This window comes from Gigantopelta aegis, chromosome 9, assembly GCF_016097555.1.
Source record: "Gigantopelta aegis isolate Gae_Host chromosome 9, Gae_host_genome, whole genome shotgun sequence".
In the NCBI taxonomy this organism is placed as follows: Eukaryota; Metazoa; Mollusca; class Gastropoda; order Neomphalida; family Peltospiridae; genus Gigantopelta; species Gigantopelta aegis.
Genome location: NC_054707.1, coordinates 6,401,259 through 6,414,279, shown reverse-complemented (window position 1 = coordinate 6,414,279; position 13,021 = coordinate 6,401,259). Strand labels below are relative to the sequence as shown.

The 13,021-nt window shown below is 34.1% G+C and overlaps 1 protein-coding gene across 1 annotated transcript in view; it reads right to left on the bottom strand.

Annotated features, from left to right (window-relative positions):
- Positions 1 to 13,021, bottom strand: part of LOC121381258 (sentrin-specific protease 1-like) — a 32,771-nt gene that overhangs the window by 3,681 nt on the left and 16,069 nt on the right. Inside the window, exons 3-16 of the mRNA XM_041510499.1 lie at positions 12,588 to 12,796; positions 10,918 to 10,960; positions 9,943 to 10,112; positions 9,248 to 9,414; positions 8,226 to 8,413; positions 6,817 to 6,856; positions 6,370 to 6,432; positions 5,651 to 5,735; positions 4,790 to 4,822; positions 4,359 to 4,443; positions 3,669 to 3,811; positions 2,914 to 3,117; positions 1,874 to 1,953; positions 434 to 512 (exon numbers count right to left, since the gene is read on the bottom strand). Coding sequence (XP_041366433.1) covers positions 434 to 512; positions 1,874 to 1,953; positions 2,914 to 3,117; positions 3,669 to 3,811; positions 4,359 to 4,443; positions 4,790 to 4,822; positions 5,651 to 5,735; positions 6,370 to 6,432; positions 6,817 to 6,856; positions 8,226 to 8,413; positions 9,248 to 9,414; positions 9,943 to 10,112; positions 10,918 to 10,960; positions 12,588 to 12,796 — 1,589 coding nt within the window. The remainder of the gene's footprint in view (positions 1 to 433; positions 513 to 1,873; positions 1,954 to 2,913; positions 3,118 to 3,668; positions 3,812 to 4,358; positions 4,444 to 4,789; positions 4,823 to 5,650; positions 5,736 to 6,369; positions 6,433 to 6,816; positions 6,857 to 8,225; positions 8,414 to 9,247; positions 9,415 to 9,942; positions 10,113 to 10,917; positions 10,961 to 12,587; positions 12,797 to 13,021) is intronic.

Here is a 13,021-nt window from a genome sequence, read left to right as displayed (position 1 = left end):
ACATATACCGATTTTTTGCATGGTAGTTACCAAGTGACATTACTTCCTACAAATAAAAGTCATGTGGCCATTACAGTAAACCCGCTACATTTTTCCTAATGCAGAATGGCATCTTTTATATGCACTTTCCCACAGACAGGAAAGCTTTTGACCAGTTGTGGTGTACTAGTTGGAATGAGAAAAACACAATCAGTTGAATGGATCCACTGAGGTGTTTGTAAGAGTGTGTCTGTTGGTAGCTTGATCATGCTGGTTAATTTCCATACATTAAAGTTTATGTGAATATTAGTGACAACTGAAATGGTCGTATTTACTATACACCAGGGCCCTGAGTGGTTGCAGCAGTACTGGGATTTGGTTACTATGTAATCACAGACATTGCCATCACTTCATGATTGCAAATTGTTTACAGATGAATAAACAAAAATAATACCTTCACAACTTCCATTTTCCATCCGTTCAGATCAAATGGTTGTTTCTTTTTGTCCAAGCTTTCATCACATAAATATTTTCTACAATGTCAACACATTTAATCTCATTAATGCATAATGAACAAACAACAAAGTTTAATAACATCACAGCATAAAACTAAATATTAATAGGGCAATTAACAGGAACTGAAATGAGTGGAGAACATTCTTTCAGGTTACCAGGGGAGAGTCCGGGAGCCTGAGGCTCACAAAAATCATGTAGGACTCTAGTTTGGCTAGCATATGAGCCTGCATCATCAGTGCATAGCTTGTAAAAATTATTTGTACAAATTACAGTCAACATATATCTCAAAATCCTGGAAAACCACAGTTTTGAATAGCGATCTTTTCTGAGCTTTCTTGCAAAATGGTTCCACTGGAGATGTGTGGTTAGGGCTCGCTGGGTTGGTGGTGCCTCTCAAGATTTGCAAACAGGTAGTCCTTATGGCACTTTAATTTTTGAAACTAGAATTGCACACTGTTACACTGTGCCATTAAAGTCGAGAACAGTACTTCGTTCTTCACAAAGCTTATTGAACTAAACCTACACCTAAATGTTGATCAGCCGAGTGTTATTTAGATACCCATACAGTATTAGTACAGTGAGAACAGTGATATGAATGAATACCAGATATGAATGAACTGTCAGTGTGTCTTGTCAATGGATTTTATAGTAGTGATAATTTAAATATAAATGTGTCATAAACCTACAGGTCACCAGCTCTGTATTTTGTGGTAACCTGTAAATGAGTCACCCGACACATTGCTTCTTTTGATGCCCGAATTAAGCCATTTAAAGATAAACTTAATAGTAAGAGTAGTATAAATAGACAGAATAAACTGCATCCACATGGGTGGTGTTTTAACCCGGGTTAAATCGGTTTTGCATCTACACAACATATGATAAATAATGTGAGTTGGTGTCTGTGGCCTAAGATGTCGTGGATTTTAAAACTGCTTGATGTTGTATTAGCGGTAGTCTAGTCTATTTCTATTCATATGTGGTCATGTTCAATTCACCTCCTTTATCATATGCATTTTTTCTTTACTTCATTGTTTAGATTTGTAGTTTTTACAAAAGAAAGAAAGGTTTTATTTAACAATGCACTCAACACACTTTATTTACAGTTATATGGTGTCAGATGGTTAAGGACCACACAGACATTGAGAGAGGAAACCCGCTGTTGCCACTTCATGGGTTACTCTTTTCGATTAGCAGCAAGGGATATTTTATATGCACCATCTCTTTTTCATTTTCAGAAATAAACAGAATTATTATGCAACCGTATATACTATATTTAATTATCCACTTTTAGCGTTATTAATAACCCCAGTTAGGAAAAATACAGCTGCACTCAACATGTAGGAAAGAAAAGTTTAGCAAATATTAAGAAAAAACTTACTTGAGTGCATTTAAACATGACGGGTTTGTTCCTCCCATCGAATCATAATAGAATATACTTTTCTTTTTGAAATCAATAACCTGAAAAATATAAAACACATATGTTATCTAATTTCACAATTTTATTATAAGGTGACACAAAATACCAACATGGGAGTAAAAAACATTAACATTTAGGAAAATAAAATATATTTTAATTTAGAAATTTAGCGAATTCCTGAGCAACTAATAAACCAGGTAATGTTCTTTTACTGAATAAATGCTAAATCACACCTTTAAAAAATTAACTTTCAAATTAAAAAGGCATTCTTGGGGTAAACTTATCTTTCATGTTACTTTGTGCCCTATGCCTAATTATCTAGTTCCTGTCAAACACTTTGTTTTTCTCTTGTAAGAAATATAAATATGAGAATATGACATCACGTGCCTGATACTGGCTACACACACATTATGATTTTAAGATTTTTCAGCCATTTTTAATAACTATTTTGTACCCTATTATATTATTTATAATTTGGATATTTTTTCCAAATCTGATTTACCAGACTGCAGAGCTAGCTCTGGCACTCTCCAAATTCGCCAACTGCGGAATTTCAAAAACAATTGGCAAATTTTATTTTAGCAAAGTAATTTAATGTAATAATTGATATTTTGTAACAAAATAACGTGTTTTTTTGCAATTTTGAAGTTTAACAGATAATTTGGTGAAATGTTCTGCTGACCCAGAGCTTAATGTTAATGTTAATTTGTAAATGTTAATCTTTTGACAAAACGTTCACAAAGTAACTGCATTAATGACCAGGACTGTTTACAGTATTATATTTAAGAATTCATTTCCAAAATACTATATATCCATTAACATCATTTTGCTGCAACAAAACATAGGGTATATCAAACGAAGCACTGTTGTACTATTCTGTTTAATGGGCAAAGATCATTTTTTTACAAAAACTTTACTCGTTACTGTCCTAGGATGGAGATGAAACCTACAGTTCCTCCCAATGAACCAGTCAGGAACTAAAAAACCAAACCAACACTTACCGCTAAGCACCAATGCATTCCTAAATGCACCGGAATTAAGATATAGTCGTAGCTGAATATATCCACCTTCCGCGTCCACCGTTTGACCGATGCCTGACCACCATTCATGACTTTAGGGTAGAAGAACGTGTTAAATGCATACACCTTGGGCTTCCCCTCTTCTTCCGCTCTTGACATTAGCAAGTTCATGTAAAAATTTATTATCTAAATTAAAATAAAATCAGTTGTATGTAATCTCCCATGGATTAATAATCTAGTTCAATGCATACGTCGTTGTTAAATTTGCAGTAGCCATACAAGAAATAATGAATGGATGTTTAACAACACCCCAGCAGGAAAGTTAATGGGTTATTTGACAAAGATATATAAATGAACGAAAGTTGATACTGTTTTATTTTTATTCAAATAATTAAAGACAAACAACGGACATTTTATTTTTACAATTAGCTATGAACGGCGACACAGAACACAATGTCATGACAAAGCCAATCTCAAAATAATACTGTTTGCTTAAAATAAACTGACCTAAAAAAAATCACTCCAAATGATTTTCTATTTAAAACAATATTTCCATCAATAAAAAGCACTTGTTTCAACTACCCAACAATTCATGAAATATTGCAGACAAATGTAAAACAAATATTGTATTCGCTTAAAACAATTATAATCATTTTAGAAGTTACTCAAAATAACTTTTATTTTATTATTTTTCATTTATTATAAAAAAAAAATCTTTTTTATTATTCACACCCTACCTCATCATTTAACCAGCTGAGGCCACTTAATGTAACCATATCCTTTCGAGAAATCTGAAGACGAAAGCCATCGGACAGGATTTCATTAGATGGGTGCGGACGCAGTGCGCGGTTTATTTCTTCTTCCATCGCAGCAGACAACTCTACAATCAAGAAACGAAACACATGTATTTTTATAGCATTTTACTTTTTGAATTAGTAACATCATCAGTTCAGAAGCCAAGTGGTTTCTAACAAGTTGACTTTGTTTTTGAGGACCATAGGTGATCGCACCTCCAAATTCAAATAAGTTCTTGTGGTTTAAACAAACTGCATTTTCCTTCTAGCTCCAATTAACTTGAGGAGTCCTATTTTTCCCTCCAACATTTTGCAGAGTGCGATTTTTCAGGTTCGTGGGGTTTTTCAATTTTTTTTTTATTAAAAGTGTGACATGTTCATTTTAAGTGAAAGATACTTTGATGTTCAAATTGCAAAATGATACAATTAAAAAGATAAAAAAGTTATTTTATATTGCAATTAAAATTGTTAATATCCATGTCATTAATTTAAAAGTTGACAATGCAAGGTTACCGACTCTAAAGAAAATGATTGCTTAAATGTCTGACAAGGCCTCAATAATAGAGAAACAAAATTAGTGTCCACTAAAACCTATACTAGAAAACCGCCAATTATATGCATTTAAAAAGTTACCTGGTAATTGTTCTTCTTCTTCAGTGGGTTCAGGCTCGGGTAAAACAGGTGGCTCTTTCTCAAATATCTTCATACGTTCTCGAATCTTTACGTAAAAAAACAACCCAATTTATTACACAGTACTAAGAAATATTTTTGAATAAAACAAGATAAAATAATCATATTCTTAATGTAGTACAGCACAGACTTAGTATGATGCACATCAATCACAAATTAAATAAATGCTTCCATAAGACCAACTCAAATCATTTTATATAATCTTTTTCAAATTTGTTTGATGTACAGATGTGGCAGCATAATATGAATTTCAATGCAAAAATATAACAATTGCTCGTTGTGGAAATTACTTTTTACTAACGTAATTAAAGATATATCATCACAAAATAACAGATTTAAAAAATAAATTATATTGTCATAAAAATAAAACATACCTGTCTTTCCAAATCATGTTCTTTGGCTTTTCTCTGAAAAACAAAATAACAATGAAAAAAATATATTCTGCTTATATGTAAAAAAAATCTTAAATGTTTCAAACAATAAATATAACAGTAAGAGGTTTAGAATAAAGTATGTGCAGAAACAAACTGTGACAGCGTTAGACCTCTCTTATTGTTTCTCTTTCTCCGAGATCTCAAAATAAATCAAGTGATCTAATTAATCTTGTTTTATCAAACATCTAATTTGTTACTAATCAAAATTTGAATTTTATTCTGGCTTGTCAAGATCTACATCTATATTGACTTATTTTCAACAAAATGTTTGAATTCATTACCAATTACTTTCTCTATTTGTGGTTAATGCTTTGCTACATTTCGCAACAAAATGTTCGGAATTCATTACAATTTAACTGCAATGTTTTGGTTAATGCTTTCCTACATTTCGCAACAAAATGTTCGGAATTCATTACAATTTAATTGCATTGTTTTGGTTAATGCTTTCCTACATTTCGCAACAAAATGTTCGGAATTCATTACAAATTAATTGCATTGTTTTGGTGAGTGATGAAATAAGTTGATTGCCTGCTCTGCTGTAAGCAATAATCTACTGTGAATCATAACGAACACTCTACGAACGTGACGTGTTTTCTCTTTTATGGATACATTACTTGTCCTCAAACAAGTGTACTCTCCCCCACCCCCTACGGCTAGTAGTCTGGTCCGAACGTCCCAAAAGCCAATGGGATGGCCTAAATTCTTCTACTGTATGCTCTCTCTAGTTCCGGTCACGTTTGATGACAGGTAATGTTGAAAAAAATATTACATTCAGCACTGTATTGTTTTGCTAGAACTTACTTTCTCTTCTAGAAGTTCTGCAGTTATTTTTGCCTCCTCGATCTTTCGTTGTCTTTCTCTTGCTTCAGACGAATACCGAGCTTTCCTAACGAGATAACACACAGACAGAAAACCATCAATCCAAAGCTGAGATATTCAATACATCTGATTAAAAACAAGAACACATGTCCGAGAAAGAAATGGACAAGTATAGTCCATCCCATCCGCCTACAAAAATGTTTTTTTTTGTAAATAATTTCAGTTTTGTTTGACGTAAGAAGAAAAGTAAAAGTGTTTTGGAAATAACAAAAAATATATTAATCAGCTAAAAAAAAAAAAACTTGCAGTAAATTCAATAGCATGAAAAAAGGCGTTTCTCATGGGATGGACTATAGGTTGACATTAAAGGAAAGAACAAATCTACAACTATGGAGCAAATAGATTGAACACATTTACATCATAAACTTAAGTTTTAACATTTAATTCTTGTTTTCTGTCCCTGAAATGTGTTATTGTAATGTTATGGGAGCCTGTTAAAAACCAAAAAACCCTCAAATTTCAAGCTTTCTCCTGAAGATGTAAACATTTGGTTCACAAAATATTGGGAATTTTATCTTGTGGTTTTAGACAAAGACTTAGTTATTACCATTCTCTATGCTGACAGTTATTTAGGCAATTCATATGTGTCAAGCAACTGGTCGTAACCTGTCAATCGTATTTTGTTGTTTGTGCATACTCACAGATTTTTAATCCAGTCATCTTCCAAATAAGGAGATGTTTTGAATTCTAGAGACGGACGTCGTCTGAAATTTAAAGTGAGTCATATTTTTTAAAAACAAATATTTGTTGAAAAAATGACAAGAACATTTAAAAACCTCAATTACATGTTTATTTATTACAGAAACCTTTAAAATGATAACACACTTCAATAATCAATAGGACAAAAAAACAAAGTAATAATAAAATGATATGGTTGAAATAATTTAGTCTAACTGATTGTAATTGTAGAGTGCATAACTCTATTAACAGCCGAATTTCATGTTTCATCACCCATGTGAATCCTGTATTAGGAAATATTCACAACCAGATGTGCCAAGAACTTTGTAATCTATTATACAAAACAAAACAACAACAAATAATATGTTGGCGAGGTGTGTCAATTTGAAACATCAGGGATAACAACTTACTCTGAATGTATGTGCTCTTCTACTTTCCGTAATCTATCATCTGAAAATGAAAATAAATACATCTTGAAAGAACTGAAACACCAATTAATTTTTATCTGAAACACATTAATTTCATTAAGAATGTATATAATGATTTAGTGCGTTATAGTTTCATCAAAATATTTATAATGAAACAAAGATAATAGAAATACTACAGGGCTCACCCTATATCAAAATTACACGTAACCACAAAATTGGCCAAGTGGGATTTTTATTAGCCATGATGAAAATGTTTGAGCCAAAATTGTTTTATGCAGTACTGTATAGAGTATTTATATATGCATATGAAAATGCATCTTTTTCAGCTAATTATGTACAAACTGGAATAAATCTGAATAACAAAACCGTATTCCCTGATCAAAATAAAAGACAGCAATGGGGGTAGGGGCAGTTAATATTTAAGAATTGAACGTTATATTTTTGACGTTCATGTGATAATAAACACCAAAAACGTTTTACACACTGTATGAATGGCGTAGCAATTTAGTGCAAAGACGTTCATACATAAGAGTGTAAAACGGTTTTGGTGTTTATCATCGCATGAACGTCAAAAATATAACATTCAATTCTTATAATTCCAAATGCATTAATATTGTCATTATACAAAACTATATTTTAAAACCCAATCGAACTCTATTCCACAATGATTTACAACCGTATCAATACACAAATAGGGGTATTCCCGTCGTTTTTTTTCCGTCAAATGTCCGATTCATTATATTGATTTACATAAGATTTTATCAATTTTAATTTTCTGAATCAAATAAAAACGTTAAAATGTTATAAAATTTAAAATAACAGCACATCAACTGATAACGCAAAAAATTAACACGAGGGAGAGCGTCAACTTATTTACAAGATTTATCTACTAGGCCTTCCTATATTAAAATTGCAGTTGCCAAAAGTTGAATTGGTGAAAATAAACGTGAAGAGACTGTGTGTGTGGATTTCAGAGGAAGTTTGTGATTGTGCGATATTTCAAAATGTATCCAAAGAGTACTAAGCCAAAATATAGGACCATCAGGACACAGGTACAGAGACAAGCCTCGGTGGTATTGTGGTGAAGTCTGAAAGCTGGTAGGTACTGGGTTCAAACCTCAGATCCAGTTCCCATCCAGAGTGAATTTTAATGTCTTAATTGTGAGGTGTAAGGTCACTCTACTGACTTCTGAACCGCTGCCGTGGATAGACAGCACAGATAGTTGAAGTGTGCCCAAGACAGCGTGCTCGAATCTTAGTTAACTGAATATAAGCATGGGAATCAGGGTGCAATGAAGTAATGAAATTATTAATATTTTTTTTTTAAATATGAAAAACAAAAAGTAGGTCTTTATATGGAATTCAGTGTCTATTTCTAACAGATTTCTAACCTTCTTCAACTGATGTTGGTGATTTTATGCAAATAGAATGATTGGATGATGCTGCAGTTTTCATGATTTCCATGGGCGACTTTCTTCTGAACAAAACACTGTTTGTGACAGGAAATCCATCTTGCTTTTGTGGTGCTTTCAACTGGGATGCAAAGATACTGTCATCAGCACTTGTCTCAGAAAGGAAACTGTTTCCGAAAAAGGTAAATCATAAATTTAGAACAGTGTAAAAAAGGCAAAGTGTTCTTACGCTCGATCCGAAAATGCCAGAGGCGAATCTATGGGGGGCCAGGGGCCCGGGCCCCCCTAAATTTTGCGATAGTTATAATTTTATTATACATTAATTTTCATTTTTTTTACGATCCCCCTCAAAAAACTTCCCCAAAGTTTCCTTGGCATTTCACCTCATGTCACTGGGCCCCCCACCCCTAAATGGATTTTCTGGATCTGCCACTGAATGCATATTTACATTAGACAGTCTGAAAACACATACATCTCTCACAACATTGGGGGAAAAGTTCTCCATTGCTGTCAGTACTGTGTTGCAAGCCTCAAAACCCCAACTCAATATCACATCCAAATGTTTACTATCTTAACCAAGACTATTTCAGACCATCTTAACCTGGAATATTTTCATGGATTAAATTATGCTGGATATAATACATGTTTAATACACACACACACTGGCAATGAATTTTGGGGAGGTTTTTTTTTCTTCTGATTCTGCCAGAATCATAATGTAATATAGATATTTTTAGATTCCATCTTATAATGTTTTACTTCCAACCTAAAATCTGGAATTTACAGCAGCTAAATTCACAGCTTAGTACAAGTTAGAGGTAGAGAATTGAGGATGCATATTGAGAAAGTGTTGATGATCGAAGGAGGAAACAAAAGGATTGAATAATATTGAGACAACTAGTCACACAAGTTGTTGAAAGTGCAGATGAAGGTGACTGTTACACATTCTACAAAATGGCTCACACAGTTTCCCTAGATCTATGACACAAAGCCAAACATACCCATTAGGAATAGAGATTCTGCTCCGTGATAGGCTGAATTTCTGTCTGTCGTTTGATAAGCTGCCATCGTTGGAGCTGTAATCCGGCGGAACGTTATTGGTGAGGGGAACCGATGTGTAGTGTTGTAACAGTTGACGGTATCGTTCTCGCTCGTCCAGGCGGACACACTGAAATAAATTATTCATAGTGTTACTAGTTTCAGACAGACTGATTTCAGAAAATTGTGGACCTTTCCAAATTAATGTGGAATATTACAAAACATTAAGAAATGTACCATTTAATGTTTACTCTTTTTTTCTTTTTTTTTAAATCAAACTTCTACCCTTTTTCCTGGGAAGGGAGAAACCACAGCTCCCACTTTTTTAATTCTAGATTTGGGCCTGGGACCCAATTCACAGAGCTATTTTAGGCAACATTACATCGTTTTTGTAAGACCTTTTGGCACTGCACTAAAAGATCGCAAAGTTGCAAGAGTTTAGTGGTCAGTTGAGCTGAACCAATCAATTTTTTATCATAACCAATTGTCAGAACATCACTAGTCACAGCACAAACACACTGAATATATGACATCAAGAAAACAAAACCCCCTGATCTTCGCAAAGAAAGAGATAGTAAAATCTTGACCCATATATTTCTCTGTCCATATGGGTAATAAAGCTGAATAACCCAATCACCTTTTATTCAGACAATGTTACCTGGAAGGCTGTGAACTTTCTTGTGGGTGATGATGAATTAAACAATGGTTTGCGAGTCGACAGTGTGTCTGTCTGCACTGCACGACAAGTGAAGCTTTCCCTGCCATTTGTACTGGCCACCTCACTGACGGGGGGATGTCGCGTGATCGTTACATTAGGGGCCGGAGTAGCTGCAAATAAGAACACTGAATGATGGAATTTAAATTTAATGACAACAAAGGACAATATTTCAAAATCTTTATGTAACCAGAAGTTGGTTTTACAAATAAATGTTTAATTACCATTAAGTATGGATAGTTTTTGTAAGTCTACCTCTTTCAAGAAAAAACATAACAGGGCTTCTAGATTATGGTAGCCCCACTCCCACGGCTAGTGATATTCAATGTTGGGCTAGTAAATAACTATTATTGCCATGCCTGACGGCTAGTGAAAAAAAGTTGTCCAATGCTGCAGTTAAGTCTGTTTTGTAAATATGAATATTCTGGTCCACCCCCCAACCCAATCTTAGTGTTTTTAAGTTCTATATCCCTCTTTAGGCGATATATCTGACTATTTCCATTAGTAAAATTGTATTAATTTAAAGTAGGGCTAGTGAATTTTTAATTGTGGCTAGTAAATGTTTTAAATCACTGATCCCATGGCTAGTGAATTTTATAAAAATTCGAGAAGCCCTGCATAACAAACATTTTTGTCATAAAATGTTACATAATTTTTTTTTTAAAATACATATACACATATAAACAAAAATAGTGAAAACTCTGCTTAGCAGCCACCAAAGGCAGTATAAAAATTGGCTTTTAAGACAGGTGGCTTCTTAATACAAGTTAGTTTATACTATATTTGATGATTTTGTAGAATAAGAATGTTTCCTCTTAGCACAAGTGGCTGCTTTAGCTGGTTTGACATTCAAAAAGGGTTTCTTTTAAATTCCGAAATGACTACTAATAGACAAGGACATCTTTCCACAATACTTACATGCCGAATCCTCTTTAGAATGCAAACCACGCCTTCGGAGTCTCTGAAACACCAACAACAATACTACATCAATGCACTTACAAATATTATATTAGTTATAGAAGCATTGTGAGAGGTAAATGGATTTTTCTGGACCCTCTGTGTGCTCTTTTACCCCGAGATGTTATCAAACACTGTAATAGGTGCTATCCTGTCTGTGGTAAAGTGCATCTAAAAGATCTTGTAAAACTAATGGAAAAATGTAGCCCGTTTCCAGAGTTTAAGTTAAAATGATTAGCAATTTGGCTAATTTGGTCAGAACTGTCTTAGCCAAATTCAGTTTCAGTTTGCCAAGTACATTTTTGTTTATTTTGATAATTATTTCTACAACATAGTTACACAATCGCTGTTGTACATGTAGGAGTTAAATTGACAACATGATTGACGTCATAAAAACAGAATTTACTTTTATATTTCACCGTATAATTATAGAAGGTATCATAATTCAACATATCGAGTCATATGTAACGGAAAAGTACGAGATATTCCGATTGAAGACAATGCTGATGAGGTCGTAAAGATATTTTAAGTAAAAACCAAATGTCAAATCAACAATAAGTTGGAAGATCAAAAGTAGCACACGATTTTGAAATTAGCTTTTTGGCGATTTGATAATAAACTATATTCACCAAATTTCATTTTAATTTGTATTTGACGAATTGGTGGACGACAGCTTAAACCCTGGGTTTCCTCTGAGACTATGTTAGAATTACCAAATTTTTTACATCCAATAGTTGACGATTTACAAATAATTTTTTTCTAGCGGTGTCATTAAATAAAACAAACTTTTTTTTTTACCCTGAAATTAAGTACTATTTGAAATGAAAACAACCCATTCAAACAAACTTTCATTTTCTAAAACTTTCAACGACTCAACTCAAAATTCCCAGAGCTTACACTAGAAAGAAGTTTTTTTAAGCCAATTTTCAGAAATGTGGGGTATTTGGATGAAAATTATTAAAGTGTAACTAAATTTAAAGAAAAATTCATATACTAAATGTAGACACTTTGTAAAAACAACAAGCAAATGGCTAATTTGGCAGTGGACAGGGTGTGTCCTAATTCCTTAACATTTCCTGACCTGTAATGAACCCCGACTGTTATGCTTGACACACACCTACTGATTAAAGCTGATTCGACAGTCACGTCAGCTTTAATCAGTAGGTGTGTATAGGGTAAAGATGTGACTGTCGAGTCTAATCTCCAGTTTTACCCCAATTAGACATTGTCACGTTGGCTGGTGTATGCAGGGGCATATTTTCAGACTATTACCAACTCAACAGTTATGCCTGCGTTAATCGGTAGGTGTATGCAGACCAAAGATGCGACAGTTGCATCTAATCTTCTGTTTTGCAATGATTAGACTGCCGCGTCGGCTCGTGTGTAGGTGCACAATTTCAGACTACTCAGAGGCGGATCTATAATTTTATTTTATATTAATTTTCTCTTTTTTTTACGATCCCCCTCCAAACATCCCCTAAAGTTTCCTTGGCATTCCACCTCATGTCAATGGGGCCCCCCTAAATGGATTTTCTGGATCCACCACTGCTACTATTTTCAGACAGTCGCATCCGCGTTAATCGACAGGTGTGTGCCAAGCATTATTGGCCACAGAGTGGAGACCCACCCACCTGTGATGACAGCAGGCCTCCGTTAGAGGTGGGCACCTGGACGACAGGGACTGGTCTCGAGGAAGAGTGGTGCTGCTGACCAGAGGGCGGGTGTCGCCACCGACTCTCCTCAGGAATCCTCTGTACGCTGAACTGGTCCGCGAACGATGTCGTCTTCCTCTGTACCCACTCGGCCATCCGGCTCACAGGCAGCGTCAGGAAACTCAAAACTAAAAATACAAAAACAAGAATGAACACGATCTCTAAACACTAGCTAAACACTGCGATTTCAAATCAAGGAATTAAGTTTACATTTTAGTTTTATTTATTTTTTTTTTTTTGGTACTCATTCCACCATCCAATTCAGAGGCAGTGTCAGGAAACTGAAAACTAAAATCGCCGAGACTAGAGTGAATTAAAGCTTCTAGCAGCAATGAATGGTATTCAAACAATTA